The 23,453-nt window shown below is 36.2% G+C and overlaps 1 protein-coding gene across 1 annotated transcript in view; it reads right to left on the reverse strand.

The window, feature by feature from the left end:
• Nucleotides 1-23,453, reverse strand: part of LOC131153375 (probable protein arginine N-methyltransferase 6) — a 72,420-nt gene that overhangs the window by 40,843 nt on the left and 8,124 nt on the right. Inside the window, exons 4-5 of the mRNA XM_058105645.1 lie at nucleotides 20,585-20,620; nucleotides 8,626-8,691 (exon numbers count right to left, since the gene is read on the reverse strand). Of these exons, the coding sequence (XP_057961628.1) occupies nucleotides 8,626-8,691; nucleotides 20,585-20,620 (102 nt within the window). The remainder of the gene's footprint in view (nucleotides 1-8,625; nucleotides 8,692-20,584; nucleotides 20,621-23,453) is intronic.

Genomic DNA, 23,453 nt, shown 5'->3' on the forward strand with positions numbered 1-23,453 from the left:
CAAAAATCTTTTAAGAGGAGTTGTATCTGAATCAAGCAATTCGTATAATTCAATTCAATTCACCAGGTGAATCGTATGATTCACCTCGACTCACAGCTTTCTGCAATACTCCCATTTGATTCAAACTTATTTATGCCTTTCTTTATATGAATCGTACAATTATAATCAAGAATCAAACGATTCTAACAAATATGGATGCCACCCACGTACATACAATCTAAAGAAAAAATCATCCACTGTATGCTGCCAAAAAGTTCAAGGATTGTATGAGGGTCATCAATCAAAATTAGCCATTGTGCCAACCAGTTACGGTAGCAACCATCAGTCTTTGATAACAATATTTCTTTTTTATCAAAAATAACATTATTTTTTATCAGCAAAGAAAAGGTATTATTAGAAAAAGTCTGGGCAACAAGAAGATGACAGTCAAGTACAGTAAAAACTAATAAAAAAATGCACCAGCAACTGAAGAATGAAGTACATCCAGAAAATCAAGAATTACAGAGAAGTCCCTCTCAATTGTCCCACTCTGCCAACTATAGATCACAGAAATTCAATTATCCATGACAGCCTGCAAAGAAAAGGTTGTCCCATCAAAAGCCCTTCTGTTCCTTTCTTTCCAAACTGCCCAAAAAATTACAAGGGAAATCAAGGAAAGAGCTTTCCTTTTGAACTTGTTGGAGCGGATCCCTTTCCAAGCCCAACTCTCACCCTCAATCAATGCTGCGATGACCCATCTAATTGACCATGGAAATGGCCAAGCTCTAGAGAATCCTGATCAAGGGGCAGTGAAGGAGGATGCGGTCCACAAATTCTGCTTTCTTAAGGCACAGGAAACACCTATTCACAATAGAGAAGCCCTTTCTTTGGAGATTGTCAGGGGTGAGGATCTTCCCCAGAGCAGCCTCCCACATGAAAAAAGCAACCTTGTATGGGCTGCTGTTTCCCAAATGGGCTTCCAAGGAAAGGAGCTGATGCACTTCACCTGGCCGCTAAGATGATTATAATAAGATTTCACTATGAAAATTCCTTCCTTGCTAAGGGATCACAAGGGTTTATGTTTATTGGAAGAGGCCAAGCCTTTGAACATTGAAAGGATATTGTAAAAGTTAATGAGTATCAATCTCCCAATCTTACATTCCTGATCAGGGGAACTTTCCAAATGGTCACATGGATTAAGTGTTCCTGATTTTGGCAAATGAGGGCATTTTTATAACAGGCAAATCTTTAAATGGATGCGAATGAGATGCTAAGCTGGGAGCCATCACATCAGATGTCATGCCAAAAAACACACTGCCCCATTTCCCACGCTAAAAGGTAAGAAGGGATCTAAAACCAAGCCTTCCCTTATGCACGGGTTGTTTGACAACGTCCCACCTCACAAGAAGATATTTGAATTCCTCTCCTATGTTCCCCCAAAGGAAACTTTTTTGAATGCCCTCCAATCAATTGGCAACTGCACTAGGGATGCAAAACAAGGACAAAATAAACTGGGAGAATGGCTAAGGTTCTTTCAATAAGAGTGAGTCTACCACCCATGGAAAGATAATTCCTTTTTCAGACCAGCCAAGTTTCTTTCATATATGTCAATTATAGGATCCCTAACACCCTTGCCTTTGAACTCGGCTCCCAAAGGGAGGCAAGGTAGGATATAGAAAAGCTTTGGAGGTCGCAGCCAAGACTGCCTGCAAGGAGGGGGCCACAAATCTGCCTGATCTACGGAAATCATCAAAGATTCTGATTATATCCTGCTTGACAAGGACCCAATTTGCCTGGTAAAAATCCATAGTAAAACCATCAAATCAGGCGCTTTATCAACATTGTTCTCTCTAAGGGCATGAAAATTTTCCACCTCAACAAAGGGCCTGTAAAGCCATTGCACTGTGGAAGAATCCAAAGGGCTGAAAGCCATGCTATCAACTGTTGGTCTCCAAGTCTTGGTTAAGTGAAAAAATTAAAATAAATAAATAAATAAAAAAGCCTCTTGTTGAATTCATAAACCCTTTCAGTATCTGCTTGTTATACCAAAATCTCCCCTTAATTTCAATTCCTGTTGGAGTGTTAAGCCTGCAATGTGCATTTTCTGTTTGGAAGAAGAAACTAGTGCTCCAACATCAACACCCCCCCCCCCCCCCGCGGGCGGCGGGAGGTGATGAGCCTAAGGCCCTAGATTTTCATCTCAAGGTAAATCTCTCCCACACTAATGACATCAACAAGCTCTTTTCAGAGCAAAACCTTCTTGCCTTACATGCACCATTGAAGCCTTGCGCTAGTTCTTCATCATCCAGCTCCTTTATGCCACTGAGTATCACACACTTTGTTCCGTGAATATTCTAGAAATTTTTCTCTTTATACCATTTTGACTTTGCCATCAGTCCCTTCAATTAGGAGGCAGCTACTAAGCTTGCTTTCCCTTGAAATGAAGTGAAGACCACCATACTTTGAACTGATCTTTGCGCTCAAGCAGCATGTTCTCAAACGGTCACCATTTATGCATTCCTGAATAGGGAAATGATCTGAGATAGGCCTTCTGATAAGATTCTAACCTTAGCGAAATGTTCTTCCCAACCTAAAAAGATTATAGACATGTTGACCCTTGAATAAGAGGGGCTCTCACAGGAGTTAGGCTACCTAAAAGTGCCAGGGAATAGGGGAAGATCAATGAGAGCATTCACATTGATGAAATCAAGGTTCAATCAAGTGATGCACTCCGAGATTCCTCCACTTCTTTTAGTGAGGCAAAAAAAGACCATGTTGAAAGCCTCTTCCAATTACCCAAGTGGCATCTTATTTATCCTTGACCTCAAGGAGCTCATTCCACCAATGCTGCCTAGAGGATCCTTCACTTGGCCCATAAACACTGGTGAAAATCCATTTGAAGTTATCCTCCAAATTCCTAAAAAGGCAAGCAACAGAGAGAATTTTTTGAGTGGCCAACATTTCCATACTTCATCCTTCATAAAAATAGAAGCAGTTCCAAGGTAAATCCACTTCCAATTCTTATGCCCCCACAAGCTGCTAACAACAAATTTATTTACAGATTCAGTTTTAGTTTCTTGTAAGCATGTTTTTCTTTCTAATTCTGCTTCTTTTTTTTTCTTTTTTTTTTTTTGGGGGGGGGTGGGGAGGGGGATAAAAAAAAGATATATGAAGAAATAGTATGTACAATCAGAGCAAGGATACTATATCCTCAAAAAGAAAAAGAAAAAACAAAAGCAAAATGAAATACAATAAAAATAACAATAAAATCAGCCAATGGACCCCCACTTTAATCCCTTCCCATCGTAGTTCACCAAACACTTCAAATCAGCTAATTCCCTCTGACCTTTCTTCACCTTAGATTTACCACCATCTAGCCTAACTTCATTTCCTCCATGATCAAACTACATGGTGCCCAAGTTATCCAACAAACTTAGAGTTTGAAGGTAATTTTCAAAAATTCCTACAACAGGAGTGGGCAGGATTCCATCTTTTACCTTCTGTTCTTCTTTAGAAACACCACCCCCAAAAATGTTAACTCAATCTAAACCTTCAAGAGGAGGAGATGCACATAAGAAAAAATTCCGAGACAATCAGAAGAAGAGTCTGAAGAAAATCCATGCAGATCCCTAATTAGATCCAAAAGTAAACCCTCTTCATATTCAAAATCTCTACTCCTACACTATCATCGACCAAATCATCCCCCCATCTATTACCATCCTTACTCATATCATCCCTCCCACCAATTGCCTCCACTATACTTAAAACGCTTGTTAGAATCTCTCTTAAGAATTTTGTTTGTTTTCTCACCAAACAAAGCTCATTTATCTTCAATATTTTCCCTCCTTTCAAAACCCATGTCCACTTCCTTCCGGCGAATGTAAACCTTTCAATTTGTCAAATTATCTGAATTGGCTCCCTTACCAGCTGACCCCCCGATTTCATCCCTAGAACCCAGCTAATATCATTCTCTTCTTGAATAGGAGAAACATCACCCTCTAGAACATTAGTTGGATTTTTAGAAACCCACCTTTTTTATTCCACCTCCTCCTCCTTTTTGTTTCCAAAGCAACTACTTATCTCCTCTTGACCACCATAGATCTTGTTTGAAGACGAACGAAGCATTGAACCAAACTAACTTGTTCAACTCTGAAAGGAAATGAATTCTCAAGCCTCAAATGTTTAAAAGAAATGGATTCACTTTTATTAGGGACCTGAATAGTTTTTGGCCTGCTCATTCAATTGGCCTAGCTATGAATTACCCAACTGAATTTCTTTCTCGCTAACCAAGCTCAATATAGACTGAACATTCTACTCTTAGCCCTCCTTAACCAATAGGCCCATCAGAGAAATTAATAAGCCATTATTATTTTCAAATTAATAGGCCTTTATTAGTTCTTGACAAAATTAAGCTCACTAGATCACCGAATTCATCCCCAAATCGGGACCACTGTCACCTTTGGATCCTTCATGGACAAAGATAAAATACCTTTTGCCTCTCCATCTATGTACCGACTCCAGGAACTTCCTTGCCCTCATCACATTAATCATCATCCAATAATCAACATAACTCATCCTAACTACAAAACCCTTGCATAAACTTCCAACAAAAGGCGAGAAGCCTTGTGAGAACCATGTTGTTGCACCTGAAGAAAGTCATATCCACCGATTGCATTATCGATTCTTCCCAAGAACGAATAAAGCTCCAACCATCCCTATTTTATCCAATCTCAGATCGAAAGATTTTCATTCCATCTAGACTAAATGAACCCCCAACATGAATAACTAGCAACCCCATGGTAGTTTGCAATAGCAAAATGAGTGACAAAGAGTTCTTCACGCGAGAGAGAATACCACACATCTCTAAGTGAATTTATGGAAAACATATCTCCACTCGTTCTTCTAGCACAAAAATTAAATTTAGCCTCAATTTGTTTAGTTTTGTTTGTTTATTTCTTCAAAAAGGCTTGTGGCCTTTTCATTGAGGCCTTCAAAAGACATGTCGATGGTCTTAGTAACCTCTTCATCTTAAGGAGGACCCAATCAAAGACCTACTCCCTAAAACAAACATTGTCTACACCCAACCCGTTTATCTCCACAATCCTAGAGGTGGGAGGACTATCTGCATGACATCCAAGCATTTATCAAATACCAAAATCAATGGCCAAGTAGCCTTTTTTCAAAGGAGGGGGAGGTGAAAGATTGCAAACAAAGCCCTCATGGTCTTTTACACAATTTGTGCTTCATGAGTTGAGAAACGCTAAAAGGAGTTGAACTGACAAGCGGGTGTAGTCAAGGAGGACCAAATAGAAAAATCACCGATATCAGCAATTAAAGGACCCAAACAAATGCCTTACCCAAGATCAACCACACACAAAAAGGCCTTACACCTATAAGGGTGTGCCTGAGTATCTTATAAAATAAAATTTGAAAAATAAAGAAGAAGAAAGGACAGTTTTCTTCTGGGTCCTTCCTCACGATGCGTGCAAAGGAGCACGTGGCCTCACTCATCTTCCCCAATTAGTGTGTAAGTTTTCTACTACGGTTGAGTGAGAAATTGATGTTTTGTCGCAGTGTGGGCAAAAGAACTCAACCCCTGATGGAACCAAAGTCATGGCTACTTCAAGGGATGCCCTTGGCTTTTATGTTGAGCTGATTTAAATGAAGTTCCCACTGCAAAATGCAAGACCCTCTTCCCCCTTGAGGCTTGGAATGACTACTCCCTCCCAATTTTATTGCTACTCTAGCTATCTTGTGCAATCTTTATGAATTGAAGCCACTAGAAAGGCAACATTCCTCCAACCTCATGTGTTAATCTTTGTTAGGGCTAGAAACTTCTCAAATATATTATTTTTCATGAGTTAGCACATCTGAGTTCCTTCTCTATTCCTGTTTCAGCAAATTCAGGAAGAAAGAACAAACCTTTCCTTGTTGCTAATCCAAAACTCCTCCCAAGAGGCAATGAACCACTCTTTTTCTTCCACTTCCTGCAAGAAGGAGATTTTTCGCCCTTCAATATTTCGTGATTCCAAGGAGGTCAACATGCACTTTGTCGATAACCAAGTCAAATTTCTTCCTTTCAATAACCCCTGGCCTCCTCACGCCTCATATGAGAGAGATACAAGCATTAAAGAGACAATGCTTCTTTTGTAGGAAGTTCCTTCCTTTTTACATGAAAGGAGAGTTAAGTGGAACATTTATTCACATTAAAAATCCTGTGCTTCACCATTCCTCCCTAGTCGCCTCCTTCCTCACAATTCCACCTTTCCACTCCAACCCATCCTAGATTCCCCCAACCAAACCTCATTCAAATTCTAGCATTTTGCATATTTGAGGGAAGGTTTGGTTATATTATGACTATTCTTGATCTTCAATTAATTTTTTTTTAAAAATGATTGGAACACGTATTATGCTATTTTAAACAAGAGGATAGAGATGGCATTACCAAAGATGATGAAACAGAACAAAAGGATTTTGATGAAAATGTAGACAAATCCATTAGCATACAGATGTGATGTAGAAAACCAGGCATAGATCACTTCAAAGATGAAAAAGGTGATCCTATGAACTACAATGCCATGAGTAGTTCCTTTTGGGAAATTGATACCCTTCATCATCAATACTGCCCTCACGTCTCAGAGAAGATAGAAGGGGGACCCAAGAGTTGAAACATATCTCACAAATTGGATGAAAATAAAAGCCCTATTTGTTGGTGGAATTGATATTTCCTAGTTATGTCCTCCTCTACTTGCGGCTCTTATAAGCAACAATAAATATTTTTGGAAGAAAGTCTACAACCATGACCAAAGGATGAGGGAGGATTCAGCCATGATTGCATTATAGAATCATGGGGCAAGAAAATCTCTTTTGAGAACAGGGAAGGTTATTCAGAAATACTGGAATTGAAAGTCCATGGTTAAAAGGCTCACCTAAATGTATTATGTTGCTCCATTGTGAATCAACGATTATGGAAGATTTTTCTCACTTTTTATGCACATGCACAACTTAATGGCTTTGTGTTCCTGATGACAAGAAGGCAATCAATTGAAAAGTGTCATTTGGCGTGGTGAAGGGAACAATCAAAGGCAGCGGCCACAACAAGCCTTTGAGCTTGAGTTACAAGGGATCAAATAGTGATCTCAAAACTATTTTGGGAGGGGTGGGAGAGGTTTTATGACAGCTGACAATGTTTTCACAAAGACTTTATTGAAAGATGCCTTGTCTAATGGTTGTAACGAGCTGGAAGTCTTCATGAAAAAATCGCCCAACTGATCACAGATTTCACAAATGGAGTTCTCACAAGTCACAACCTTCTTCAACATAGCATCCTTCACAAAATGAAGGTCAACTTCAGTATGCTTTGTACACAAGGCGTCAAACCAACAGAGCCAACCAGTGCCACTGGATGTTCGAAAAACACACCCCTTTACAACAACCTGAAGAAAAATTATAAAAATGCAGGAAATCCTATTCTATCCCTAAGTGACTACAACAGTGAATGGCCACGGGACACTATACCTGCAACTATGATCATTCCTCTCCAAATCCAACCAAGTGTTCAGAGCCAGCTCCGCAGTCATTTCTGCAAATATGACTACTCCAAAAACAAAATCCAATCCCCTTCCCAGCCACGAAAGAAGCAAAGGGAACATGACTTAGCAAAGGGTGGCATTGAGGACTAGGAAAAGCAACAAAAAAATAACTACTCCTCAATCACATGTACTCCCAAAAACAAACCCAAGAGTCATCACCCACTTAATATTTGGAAAAATGGAACTAGGGCAGAAGCAGAAATTTGATTTTCTTTTTTTTCTTTTTTCTTTTTTTGTGCTTTTTGTGGGGGTTGGTGAAGGGGGTTTGGAAATTACACATATAATTGAATTAATTGGAACCACCTAAATATTTATGTGACCTAAGGAGAGCCATAATAGTAAAATAAGAAAAGAAGAAACAAATTTTAGTAAAAGTTATAACTCATAAAAGGGGATCGTGGAGGAGAGAGCCATGACGGCCCTTTGTCCCCCCACTTCACCCCTTAAGCTCTAATGAATAAACAGCAGTACCAATGTTTCCATCTGAACCTTTTTTATGCAAACCACCACAACTTTTCCCTATGGAAGCAATGTTCTAGATGCCAAATTACAAAGGCCCAGACTACCCTAAACCTTAGACCTACAATCAACTTCCGAAATGATGAAGTGATCCCTCTTCACACCTAAGCTAAACCAGAAAAAGTACATCGTCACTCTCTTGAACTTAACCACCACCCAGAATCCTAGACAAAAATGAAAAGCAAAATAGAAGAAAGAAGGGCATAAATCAAAGTCATGCTTACATCCAAAGAAAAAGGAGTGTCTTTGATTGTATATCCTTTCTTTAACCCCTCATACCTGGGTTGGCAACCGCTTGGTGCAATTCAATCTACACTCATTCATTAATCAAAAAAATCATCTTCATCTTACCAATTACAAATTTCAATTGACAACTCCTTCACCTTTTGAGCAAGTATGAAAGTCATGAATGCAGGTTATTTGTATGCAAGCCAATTAATGAAAATGGGAGAATGATTTCAGATGCCAGACAACAAAAACTATACCCACCCTTCTCGAAGGATAGAGACATACCATGTTGCTTACAGAATCGTACCTCAACTCGTCCATGCAAAACAATGACTGCATCAGACAGTTTATTTGCCTTCACAACCTCTTTCGCCTGTTCAAACATTCACAAAAACCAATTTAACTTAATTTTGAACAAAGTTTATGATCTCAAAAGAGCTAATAACATACGAAGTTTATACACATCATACATAAGAAATAAGTAAAATAAGAAAAGAAAGAAAATACACACAACAACAACAAGATCAGAGTCATCAGACACAACAGACAGGCTTTTTATTCATAAAATACCTGCAGCATGAAAGCACCATGACAAATTGAGTTTCACAAATACGTGTGAGTCGATAAAAGTTGCTCCATTTTTTTCAGAAGAGAGTGGGGAAGTTCATGTGGATGTAGAAAGAACATTGCACAACACACAAGACCCTCATAAACAAACTTGGACACATCAGAAAATATCTCCCAAACTCTAAGATCCTCAATTATAAGGGCAAATTTTCCCCAGTTCATGTGCAGTTTTGTTGCTGACAAATCTAATATCACATTTACGTTTCTTGTACGGGTCGTGATTCCATCAACAATAACTTGGGCAAAGTCACTAGGCCTATGAAGAAAATAGTATTGAAAAACATCTTTAATTGAAAACATCTGAGTTGCTTCACTAGAAACTTTTTTTTCTCAGAAAACAACTTTGGGATTCTTGAATTAATGCAAAGAAGTCTTATGAATAATAGGCAAAACAAAAAAAGGAAATTGGCCTTGGAAAGAATACAATAAATGAATAATTGTTCTATAATACAGCTAAAAAAAATGTTTGCATTCACCAAACTCGTTTACATTGAGCTTTACTTACTTTATGTATATGACATCCTTATCACAATTTATTTTCATGTGCTCACACTAGTTATGTTATATATTTCTTGTACCAGATACATTACAACATCACAAGGCAAGTGCATTGTGTCTTCATGCCAACCTGTAGTACATATTTATAAGGATAACAAGGCTTTTAGAAAGTTCAGCAACTAAGGCTTTCCTTTATTCCAAATGAAACTGAAATAGTTAAAAAAAAGGGGGGGATGAGCAACAACACGCTCAGTAGACATCCTTAATACGCTTACTCATTTATGATTCACATATTTAGAAAGTAAGTGTACATATACATATACTACAGTAACAAACATAATCACCATTATAAAGAATCTCCTTAGCTAGAGTTACCATAACAAGCCTTTAAAGTTGCATACCCATTTCAGCATAGCAATGAACATTTCAATCAAATGCTAATTTCTAGCCCAGCCAACCAATACATGAACATAAATACCCTTCAGATTAGGGCTTCACTAAAGGGAACATCAGCCCTGAGTTACCATAACAAGCCTTTCAAGTTGCATACCCATTTCATCACAGCAATGAACAATTCAATCAAGTGCTAATTTCTAGCCCGACCAGCCAATACATAAACATAAATACCCTTCAAATTAGGGCTTCACTCAAGGGAGCATCAGCCCCTAATTGTTTGAACTTCACAGCATTTCAAACACATCAAGCGCACGCAGTCACTCACAGCTTACATATTTCTAGATTTTTCACACAACAAGAATCAATAGACAGACACCCTCTAAGTTTTAGTTTAAAGATAGTCCAACTGGGTTCAAATTGGTGTCATTTGTCCTCAACATCCATTATATTTAAAGCTTAATCAACTAAAAACAAGTTATAGGCAGTCAGTCCTGAAAGTGATTGACATCTTTTAGCATGACTATCTCCCTTAACAAGACCGATAAACATAGAAAATAAATTATTCCTGCCATTCCAAGACATAGCGACTCTGATAACACAAGAAAAACACTTGTTTTGGAGTTTGTTAAACAACAAAACTAAAAAAAAAAAAAAAAAAAAAACATGACTTGCTTATGCTCGTTAAACAACAAATAAACAAACTTTATTGCTTTAGAAACTTAGACCTAACAAGTCAATGTCACCGGATGTGTCCCCTTTGTTTCAAGAGTGGAGACACTTGTTCATACCTGCTCTTACATTGTCATTTCTCTGGGACCTTTTGGAGCAAGTTGCTTGGGTACATTTGGCGAGCATTGGGTGTGCCATTCCTCCTCAGAGGAGCTTTGCTCTTTGATGTTTAAGGGGTTCGGACAGGGGAAGGAGAAGAAGAACTTTCTGGCAGTGTTTGATTATGATTATCTTTTGGTGTATTTGGTTGGAGAGAAATGCCTGAATTTTTAAGAACTTCAATCACCCCTTTAACTTGCTTTGGAATAGAATAGAGTTTCTTGCATCACTGTGAGTTCAATGTTTTCTCTTGGCATCTGCCTCTGGCAGATTCCCAGCAGGGCAAGGCAGCTTGCTTTAATTTTTCTGGATAAAACCCAAAGATTAGTATGCACATTTACCAAATCTTCAACATGTTTAGCGATCTTATTGCTTTTCAATGAGTGGATAATAGAGTGTGTATCCAAATTCCACTTACAACAAGAGGACAAGGAATAGTGCCTTTAGGTTTAAAGGCTATCATTTGATGCATAGGTGCCAATGAACCATGGCTTGGATCCAAAGTCCATTGTATCTTGTATGGAGTTGGTGGCACCAAATACATTAATGAAATTGGAAAACCCAGCAAATTCCATGTTTACATTCTTCGTATCCTCGGCGCGGGAAAAAAACTTGTAGTACATTTATTCCAAATTTCCCAATCTTTGTGTGGAGCAACACAGCTGGTAAACAAACCCCCACCCCTCACCCCAAAAAAATTCATTGCTTGCTATAAAACCTAAATAGTTCATGTAGGTTTGCTAGAGAAGGGAATGAGAGCATAACATTTAAAGAATTTGAAGGGTAGAAATAACCTCAGATCCAAGGAGTAAGGCATACAAAGAAGTGGTGTACATTTTTTGGTCCATCAAGAAATTAGTATATCATAAACCACCTCATGAAAGGATATATGTCTAATTCCACCAAGCCTTCACGTCAATATATTGCTTTACTCACATCTTCTTTCGTGACACCCAACATTTCATACACCAAATGAAAACTAGGCTTATCAATTACTAATGCTGGAAGCACATCTTGGATAAGTAAAGGATAAAATGTAACCAACTTTTTCCCATCAAAAATCATTTAACGTAATTTCTTTAGCATGCATAGCTTTCCTCACCAATGACCATGGCTGGGAGGCTTCTCTTATCAGCTTTAATCTTTTAAGCATAACTACTAGGAATCAGCTATGGTACACAATTTAAGAGGCACATACTCAATTGAAAATTGCTAATTCCATTTAGTAATTCATTATGAAAGCACATATCAAAGAAGCATAATCTACAATATTGGTTGTCCAACTAAGTACCTATAAACAATCTCATTTGTTCAGTGCTGTTTCCTGCACATATATTCCAATGCTTTCTTTGTGGACCACTCTAGCCATTGAATACAACATTTATGTCTTTTTCTCTCCAGTCCCCTTGAATGCCCGCAACATCCTTTCAATACATGCCTTCTAATTTTATAAACTAAAGGTTCTTTGAGCATTACACCCAAGAGGAACAAAACAAGCAATAGGAGTATAGGACTATGGCTGCATAAGTAAAAACATCCACACAATATGGATTTCAAGCAAAGTAGAATAGCAGATCACCGGTATATTCTAGTTATCATACTCTTCAAATCATCCCTAGCTTCCATTTGAAAAGCCTTCCAATGGGGAATTTCCAGTCATATTTTTCTTCTTAAACAATGAAAAGTATGGGGTGGTAGACTCTGCAAGAAGTGGTGGGTGGTGGCTGAGCTGACGTAGCAAGGGCACTTGTTTAAGCTTTTTTAATTTTCCTTTGCATCTTCCAAACTTTGTAACTCAGCTAGAGATTCATTAGACCCCTTTGGACAGCACCTTACCATATACCTGCAATTTTTAGTAAATGTGCTTTTATCCTAGCATATGAGCCCTTGTAAATGCGCTGACAATAGTTGCACTGAAAAGTAGCAATTAAAAAAAAAATGTATGCGCATTTAAAGCTAACACATTAAAGCTTAATAGCCTTTTAACACAATCAGAAATAAGCCAATAGCCAAAGAAGAAAAAAAAATAAAAATAAACAAATAATATCACATTATCACAAGAGAGGAGAAGAGTTGAGAAGCAGAGCCATAAGGAAATTATAGATATTAAAAAAATAAAAAATAAAAAAACACCACCTTATCACAAAAGGAGAGGGAGAGATCCAGGCAGTGAGCTGAAATTTAACCAAAAGAAAAAAAGAAAAGAAAAGAAAAGAAAAAAAAAAGTGGATATCATATCACAAGAGAGGGACAGAGCCAAGCAGCAATGATTAGTAAACCATCCCAATTAGTAAATTTTAAAAAAGAGAAAGAGAGAGGCCACAGAGCCATCTCACATCTGGGAGGCTGATGGACAGAGAAAGAGAGAGGAGGGAGAGGGAGATAGACTGTGTTTATTGTAGGGCAAAAGAAAGAGATGAGGAGTACCTGCCATTGCTCCAACAACTCCCTCAGGCCCACTGCACTGGCAGCACCCTCCAGCCATCACTGCTCCAGCATTGCAGGCTGGTGATGTGTGCTTTGTGCACAGCACCAATACTCATTTGTTGACAAAGGAACAAACTTTAAGAAAAGGGGAAATGAATGGTTTGCCACTAGTTTTCCAGGGTTGGGTTTTATACCGCAGGGGCAAGGGGGAGAGAGAAAGAGAGATAGAACAGGTGCTGCATTTTGGAGCAGGTCATGCACGACATTTGTCTCAAACGTGTCCAGGAATTTCCATCCGTATCAAAAAGCTTCGCTCAACAGTGAATAATTTAGTTACATCTCAGAGTGTCTCCCAGGTGTCTGTGCCTATCGCATGACTGATACTGACACTCGAGGTCTCCATAAAGTGTCAGGTGCTTTCCTAGACCATCAGCATTGCAAGATCCAAAATCAAGTTCAACTTTTTCATCTTCCTGAATGATATGTTCAGCTCCATGCAATAACTTCTGTCGAGCCATGACCTTTATTTGCATCCACAGAATGTTCTTTTACAACCATATCACATGCCATTCTTCAATGCTGCTACCTACAAGATCTGCTTAGTCAAACTTCTTGCAGTTCTCCCTTAGCAATGTCATGCCTTTTTGCTATCATATTTGGTTGTATCACTGAATGGTTTAATCTCGTATGTTATTCTCCATCCTTTCCTGATCTTTCAACCAGTGATCGTGGTCTATAAACGCTGGCTCTGACTTTGTTAGCATCCTTCATTTACCTTCAGGTACAATTCCTGCATACGAGCAATGTGTCCAAGCTCTAGGTGGTCACAGAATTCAGCATTAGCCATCTTCATTAGAATTTATGGATTTAATCCATTTTTTAATCGAGCTATGGTCATGCTTTTATTTTCAACAACTCCACAAGTTGAATTGAAATAATTGAGTTTCAAAGCATAGTCAAGAACAAACAATTACCATGTTTAAGCAAAATCATCTCATCAAAAGGCCATTTTCTCATCTTCTTTCCAAGCTGTAATTTACTAAGTCCCTTATCATGCCAGTCCACACGTACACATTCTTTTATGTTGTGAAAACATAATGAAGAAGCCGAAGCTCTAACAACAAACTAATTCAGGCCATATTAAGGAATAGTCTGTATACATGGCTTAGAAGCATTTCATTAAGTATAATTAAGCATTTTAGGGTTTGTCATCATGCTAAAAACTAAGATTAGGTTTGAGAAGTCAACTGGGGATAGGTTTAGTAGGAATTTATTCCAAAAAGAACTCGAATAGATGGAACAGGTAGCAGCAAAAGTGCAGCAAAAGATAAATAAATAAATAAATATATATATATATATATATATATATATATATATATATAAACATTGGATTTTAGGTAGCTAGGATTGAGGTTTTACGGTCGTAAAAGCCAAAAAACATCCAGGGTTTTAGAGCTGTTATTGGCTACAAGGATAGAGTCGTGATTAGGGTTGCCAAGAGTAGGAAAAGAAGTTCAGATTCTGTTAACAGTACCAGAAAAGAAAAGGAGGACAGAATGAGAAGTATAAAACCAAGGAAATCCACCCAGGTTTTGTGAGAAATCCACTTGCAACCACCACACTCACAATAACCATGAAAACCACGTGGCCAAGACAAAGCACTATGCTGGAAATTTCTTATACAGTCATCTTCCAAAATTAAAAGATTACAACCCTTTCATAGACTCCGCATCATAGTTCTCTGGATCACTCCCCCCACCCCACCTCCCCTGGGAACTGCATTCGAGATTGCCAATACCAATTCAAGGGTCAATAGCATCCCAATGGGGATTAAGACCAACATCACCAAAAGTAGAAACCCAGATTTCTTAACCATCTTCAAATAAAAAATCATACAAAAATATTCAAGAATTTTAAAACAAACTGTAAGAAAAAACGCAGATGAATAATCTATGAAGAATAAAATTGCAAAGATTTGTGTCCATTTGTATAAATTAAATCAGCTTGGACTATGGAACCAAGAAGTTTATAGATTTGTGCAATTTTTGTTGCTGAACTGGACTGCTGAATTTTCTTCTGCAAACTCTGCAGTATGCAGCTTTCTTCTGTAGTTATTCTAACATCTTTGCTAATGTATGAACTATGAACTGTGATGCAATAATATTTTTAAATATTGATATATTCTACATTAGATCCTAAGTGAATAATTCAAAAAGTACAGCAACTCAACATAAAGACCCAACTAAATGACCCAAATAAGGGCCTCAATTGTACCACAATCCAAAATGGTGAACCAAATAACCGTACGCCACTATGTGTACCTCTTAAGTAGCGTACCCTGTTCCTGTGCTCATCCCATGACCAAAAACCCCACACTCCAGGTGACCATGCTCCACACCAATCCTACCAGGACTGAAGATGCATGGAAAGAAAGGAACTTCTAAAACCAACCCATGCTTAACTTCCAAGCATATAAGTTGACAACCAGACTCACTAAGAATTCATAAAGCTACACTAAATATAACCCATGAAAATAACCAGAATACGAAAAATATAACCCTGCCCCCTGAAAGTTAAAATTGAAACTCTGCACCTAAAATTTGCTGCTCCAAAAACAACAAACGGCAAGTTGTGCACAGAATTCAGAAGTTGATCAAGTCCTCTAAACTTAAAATTTTAACATGCCTAGTGACCCAACAGCAACCACCCACACATGCACAGCAGGCAGATAGAAGCATACCCATAACTCACCCATAAAAAAATGGGTAAATCCATTGAAATTCAAACAATCAGTCAAATCCACAACAATGAACAGTAAACAAATAGCCAATAAGATATGCAAAATGGAAATGGGAGAAAGACAAAGGGAATCAGGCTCAACAAAACAATAGTACTCGACTGAAAAAATTAAGGGTATATTAAATTCTGTAAAACAGTTTTCATTCCATTTCCAATTTCTAAAGGATTACAAAAAACCACCTCGTTTCCCCAACTTTGCAGCAATTGTATGGAAATCTTGGAAAACCATTTTTATTGTTTTTCACATTATCCATATAAATGTTGGAAAAAAAAATTTTAAAAATAAGATGGCATTTTTTGTAACTATTTGAAATATTGGAAATGGAAAATGAAAAATATTTTCCACAACTAGCAAGCTCTAAAATTTTCCCTACATTTTCTTGAAGCTTAGATGCAAAGAGATTAAATTAAATAAAAGTTCCTTTGCAAAACAAACATCCTTTGGGTGGTGTTATTATTTTTACTTCGTCCATTTGGCATAAAGTAATAAGAAGTAAGTTTGGAATGGATGAGAATGGTAATGTTAATTCAAGATATTCCTTGGGTAGCCCGTGAAGGTCCATTTCTCTTCTTTCACCCCTCACACTAAACTTGAGGTGGGAAGGGATTCCCATCTCAATTTTTGGAGAAAGACCCTTGGCCAAGAGACTCACCATTCCTACTTCGTTCCTTCATCTCTATCATCTGAGTTCCAGGCAAAATAAAGTCATACTTTTATTTTCTGGTGACTTGAGAGTCCTTTGGTTTCTTGGAATCTCAACTTTAGGAGACCTCTTAACAATAGAGATGGTAGAATTGTCATCTTTGTTATCTTTATTGAATGGGAGGAACCTTTCTTTTGAGAAGGATGTTCGTTCTTGGTCTTTGGATCAATTGAGACTGTATTCTTGCAAATCTTTTTTTGAATTTTGATATGTTCCAACTCTTCTTTCTTGCTCTATTCTACGATCTGGAAGGCCATCGTTCCCCCAACAATAAAGGCTTTCACTTGGTTGGTTGTGCTTAATAAGATTAAATACTAATAACTTGCTGCAAATTAGGAGACCTTTGAAGGCTATCTCTCCTGATGTATGTGTGCTCTGTTACAAGAACTCTGAGACAGCTTCTCATCTTCTATTGCAATGCGAATTTGTTTCGGGAATTTGGAGTATCCTTTTTGGTATTATGGGAGAGAGATGGGTATGTCCTTCGGTGGAAGACTTGTTAAACATCTTATTCATGGGCTTTGGCAGAAGGAAAGGGAAGCTTTCTGGAACTGCGGCATTTTTTCTATTTATGGGAAATATGGATGGAATGTAATGCATGGATATTTTCTGATAAAAAATTAAACTGGGTGCTGGTTTGGGAGAATTCAGTACTTGGCATCACTGTGGTGTGTGGGTCATGGATATTCAGTTCTTGGCATCACTGTGGTGTGTGGGTCATGGATTTTTGGGAGGAACGCGTTGACTTGATGATCTCTTCTCTCTTTGTTGTCTTTCTTTGTTTATTTCTAATTTCTCAGTTTTTCCCCAGAGATGTCTCATTCTCCCTCTTGTAAATTCTTTATCTATTAATATAATCTTCTTTTGTTATCAAAAATGTATATATTAATATTTTTACTAAAAAAACATTGAGATGCAAAATCTGAGAACAACCTTTAATCATAAGAAGTTCTAATATGGTACCGATAACGTTGGAGAATAAACGGTTTTACGATCATAAGCGCCAATAAAATCATAAGAAGTTCTAATATGGTACCGATAACGTTGGAGAATAAACGGTTTTACGATCATAAGCGCCAATAAAACTGAGCCCATTCACTTACACTTTCTAAATTAAATTTAACCTCAACGGAAAAAGATGCAGCCAGCATAGCTTAAATCTTCTAGAGAAAATGTTTTATCCGACAATCAACTCATGTCTGTAGTTTCCCACACCTTACTCTTACAAGGTTGTTTGACATGAGTTTTGCTTCTTTTTTATTTCTTAATTTTTTTCTGTACAATTAAAAGCAAATGGTAACAATGTGCTTGTCAGCATTGCTAGTTCTAATTTCTGTTGTCAATTTTCAGAGCTTGAGCTCACGACTGAAAACCATACTTTTTGGTTTTCACTTGCTGCAACATGTGACTGTCTTTTAATAACTAGAATTCACTTTTGTGGTTTGAATCATTATGTATAATTTTTTTTTCATTGAAGAAAAATTGATAAATATCCCTGTGCATTAAATAAAAATAAAACTACTGATAAATTTTCTTAAATTTAACTTATATTTTATAAAATTTTCATTATTCTAATCATATTTATTGTTAAAGCTTGATATACCTTGTCAGACCACAAAGCCTAAGCTTTTAGTTAAAGTGGTAATCCAACATGGTATCTGAGTTGGCAGGTCTTGGGTTCCAGTCTTGTTATCTGCATTTATTGTGTTGTGTTTAAAAATTATTGTATTCCCTGTATGGGTGTTATTATTTTCTCCATGTGCCATTGAGCTGCATATGCCGGGGAGTGTTAAAGCTTGATATATATTGTTGACCCACTACCTAGCAGCTTCATCTTTTAGGCAAACTGGTAATCTAACAATTGATATTTGATCCAAGGACAAAAGTGAAAATGTTTTTTCCAAAAATGTTCAACTTGTTCAATTTTGGGGTTTAAGCAAATTTCCAATTCGCAATTCTTTAGGGGGTCCATTGGTATCGCAGGCATATATTATGAAAATGAAAACCAGATACAAACACTAAAAAACCGATTACCTATATGATTAATGTTCCCAAAACTGACTGGAATCAAAATAATAATAATAATAATAATAATAACTACACCTATGATAATAAATATAGAAGTTAATTATGATCATTTTATTTAACTAATATATTTTTAAACTCAGCTTTTAGTGCTCCAAGAACAATCAAAAGTACATGAAGGTCAAAATGGGAGAATATATATTTTTTTGTATCAATTTTTCAATATTTTGAACTTTTAGGGACTTTTTATTTTAATTTTTTCTTAAATAATTGCTAGACAATTTTTTTTTCATTTTTCATTAAAAAATTTGTCCGCATTGATTTCATCCACAAATGTGAATTTGAGATATTAAAGTACAGTTGACAACATGTTGAAAATAAAAATTTTGCTTTTCAAATTTGGTGTCACTTTTGTTTTCCATTTTTGTTCAAATAATGAAAATGCAAATGTTTACATTGCCCATTTTCTATTTCTATTGTTAGTTTTCAGCTGTTTTTGAAAAAAATTGAAACATAGATTTTATGGTTTTTTAGTTTTCAGAATACTTTAATATCCAAAATTAACTTTTGTGGATTAATTCATTCATTTTATTCATAATTGTTAATTAAAATTCAAATAAAATAACCATACGAATTTAAAATATAATTAAATAAAAATATCCATAATATTTTAAATTTTTTAAATAATAAAAGCCATTTAAAAATTATTTTTACTATTTTTCAGTTTTCATGTAGATTAAGATTATTCTTGTAAAGTGACATCTGGAATATAATAATTAAGTCAAATGATTATAATAATTTTAATTTTTTTATTAAAATATGATGATTTGTATTCTTCTGTGCTTTTATTATTTTAATCATATTTTTTAATTTTTATTTGAATGAAGGACAAAAATGTTATTTGATTGAAGGACAAAAATAAGCATTTCTTCAATCAAGTTTTTAATATGTTTTGGTTTTTGAAATATTAACCAAACAGGTTGCTTGTTTTCTGTTTTTAGTTTTCATTTCAGGTTTTCAGTTTTTTAATTTTTGACAATGATACCAAATGGCCCCTCAATTGTTCTCATAATGGCTGAAAACCAACAACAGACGAACTTGCCACGAATTTCCCGACTCTATTTGATCAAACACAAAAGGCAGAAATGACACCAAACAGCCCCTCAGGGCCCATTTGTTTAAGGTATCAGAAAATGCATAATGCAAAAAAAGCATAAAGGATTCGTGTTTGGTTAAGTATTTTTGAATTTTCAGTAACATCCAAAAACACATCTAAAAATTCAGGTTTTCAAGAAACAATTTTAAGATGTTTTCTGTATTTTGCGTATATAATTTTTTGTATAATGAACACAAGGTATAGGGTGTGACCCACTTTTTTTAATAATAACTATAATAGTAATACTAATAATTATTACTATTATCAATAAATTGCCACGTGAAGCAACCTTAGCTAGGTGCAGCTCCTCTGTTTTAATTTCCAGAAACAATTTCGAAAACAACAAATCAACTTTTTGAATGTAAAATATACATGATACAGTCCCTTGTTTTCATTTTCAAAACTAACAATACTGAAACTTGTCTGGGATCTTTAACCAAACAGGCACTTAGTTTTTTGTTTCTTGTTTTTAGCTTTCATTCCTAATTCTGTTTTCATGTTTTTTACACTGATATGTGCGTAATAAAGTTGGCATTTTTTACACTAAACAATCCATATGTCCCTAATAAAGTTGGCATTTTATATCAACTCATCAAAAAATTGACATCACATTTTAATTAAAAATTAGTGGATTTATTTGAGAAGATTATTGATCCACACTGAATCATTGAAATAGTACAATGACCAAATTCATGGAAAAAGAAACAAAAACTATTGGAACGGTAAAATGTAAAATAAAGTAAGATATAGACAATAGCGGCTAGACAAACATAATCAAATGATGGAAATGAGTAGCAACAATGTACCTGCACTGCAATATCACTTGCATCCACAGCATATACCTGTTACCACAGTTTTGCTTGCATGTTCAGTAAAAATGAAAGTGTGGGAATGATTCAAAATGATGAAAGTTCAAACTAAGTCACACAAACCAAGCAATACTCAAATGCAAGTTTTTAAAAAGCAAGGGAAGCATAAATGATCTCGTGGCTATAGAATAAAGAGTAGCCAGAAGCCTTTTTGTTGTTTTTCCTTTTTTCATGATGATGAGATGGATAGGAAAAGCTAAGAAATAGGAAGTATGCTACAAGAAAAAAAAAATTGTAAACAAGGTAGAGATGGAAGATCGGGGATAATTCTAAGCAATCATATTTTGCTTGAAGATTTGGAAATTAGAGATTTTTTAAGGATAATTTTGAGTTTTTCCAGTTATGTTGAGGTTATTTTACAATTTTTATTGTTGTGATTAAATGTTGTCAATTTTGGGGAAAAGAATAGGGGTTTGCACATGAATTTATTTACCTAGAGAAAAGGTACATGTCAGTAAGGATATGTACCATAAGGTAACAGCCAGTGTTTAGGACTTCAAGTGGAAAGCATAGGGAATCTCCAATCACAATAGGTGTATGTCAAGAGTATATTTTAAGTCCTTATCTTTTTACTTCATTAATTGATGAACATACTAGGAGTATCCAAATGAGGTTCTATGGTGTATGTTGATTAGAAATGATAGTCTTGATTGATGAAAGTGAAGGTGAAGAAGAATCTAACTAGAAATTATGGAGAAAATGTTTAGAATTTAGAGGTTTTAAAACAAGCTTAAAAAAATAAATAAATAAATAAAATAAAATAATAAAAAATACACAAAATCCAATTTTAGTCATTTTAGGAGGAATATTGGAGTAAAATTAAATTTAATGGTCAATAAATTTTTAGTGCTAGTAGAATTTGATACTTCAGATCTATTATACAAGTTGAAGGAGAAATTGAAGAATAAATAGTTAAAGCATCTTACGTAAAATGGAGAAATGCTTTGGGCATGTTGCATTGTTGCGGTCCTGCGGATAGAAGAATACCATTCATATTAAAAGGAAAAACCTATAGAATGGCTATAAAACTAGCTATGCAACCTATGCTTTATGGATCAAAATGTTGGGTAACAAAAGAAACAAAATATCCAAAAACTAAAAAAGTTCATGAAAATTAGAATGCTGTCTATGAATGGTAAACTCTAAAAGGGAAAGGTGGTTAAGATGATTTAGGTAATTGCAATCTATGCCAAATAACTCATGAGAGAAGAGTGAACTAGCCCATGTTAGTGGCAATAGAAGGAGGAGGGGTAGACCTAGGATAAACTAGTCCGGGATATTAAGGATTTGGCAGCACTCCAATTTTTGGAGGATATTGCCCGAGATCATGCAGAATGATGAAGGAGGATTCATGTAGCAACCCACCTAGTGGAACTTAGGGCTTAGTTGTTGTTGTTGTTACTGTTTATGTTTGTGTCAATCAGTTGGCTAGCTGTAAATTGAAATCTAACTTCCCCTATGTTACTCTCTCCTACCTTCCTCTCCTCCTTCCTTCTCCTTCTTCCTCTTTTTGTTCTCCTTTTCTCCTTCACCCCTTTGCACTCTATCCTATTCCCTATTTTCCCTGCCTAATCTCCTCTATTTCTCTCTCTTCTCTATCTGCTACGTGTCCAACATCAAATTAGTATCAAAATAAACACTAATCAACCACGCCAGTCATTCTATTGAATACTCCTGCTCCTCCCTTCATCTTCCACAGCAACCTCCATTTATCGTTAGTCCATCTTAGTTACCAAAAAATATCATTTTGTTCATCGCTGTTTAGCCACCATAAGCATTGAATCCCCCAACCCCACACCACTTTCTCTTATCCTCCTTCCCTTCAGGACTTCTTTTGTGAAAAAATTTGCTCTCAAATCTGATTCTTCGGCCCATAACATCAGGGAGTCTGCCTCTTTCCCATCCCCCAGCTGAAGAGCATTGTTATCACCCAAACAACCATCAGAAGTCACTGAATAATCCATTCACATTGAGCATGCACAGAGAACCAGTGGTATCTGCTGGAAAATTCCATCACTGCCATTTTTGAGATCTACAGCTGTCAGTCCCTTCTGTTTTACAATGCCACCACCATACAGCCCAAGCACTGCTTCTACAGCAGGCCACCAAGCCCCATCCTTGGAAACTGCTCCAACCTTCAGAGAAGTTCCCACGTAAACTTGTGGGCTGGCACTTGATGCATTGTGGGATGGAAAACCATCCAACATATCATGGTAAATGGAACCAAACCAAGAGATATTGATTCTGTTTGCAGGTAAGTTGAAGTAGATTTGTGATATTTTGTTACTGCTTAGAGATATCGAGTCTCTGTCCAACGTTTTTAATATCCTTCATGATAAATTGAATCTGTTTATGATATTTATGGGATTGTGGAGAAAAACTGACCAAGACTCACAATAAATGAGGACTTGTTTAGTTGTGGAAAATAGTTTTTATTTTCAATTTTTATTTTTTTAATTACTGACCAAAAAAAAAATCTAGCTTAAAGAAACAGGGAAACAATAAAAAGTTTCAGCACTATTCACTTCTCGAAAATAGTTTTATTTTCCATTTCCATTGTTTCAAATCACTACAAAAATACTACCTTGTTTTCCAATTTTCTATGCATGTAGGAAAGTTGAAAACACTTTTTTCCTGTTTTCTAGATTTTTAGAGTTCTTATATAATTTTTAGAAAATTGAAAAACAAGGTGTGATTTGTAGTTATTTGGAGATCTACAAATAAATAATGAAAAGTGTTTTCCAAAACTGAACATAACCTTTATTTTCTACCTTTTAATACAGAGCTTGGAAAACTGAAAAATAAG

This window comes from Malania oleifera, chromosome 4 (genome assembly GCF_029873635.1).
Source record: "Malania oleifera isolate guangnan ecotype guangnan chromosome 4, ASM2987363v1, whole genome shotgun sequence".
In the NCBI taxonomy this organism is placed as follows: Eukaryota; Viridiplantae; Streptophyta; class Magnoliopsida; order Santalales; family Ximeniaceae; genus Malania; species Malania oleifera.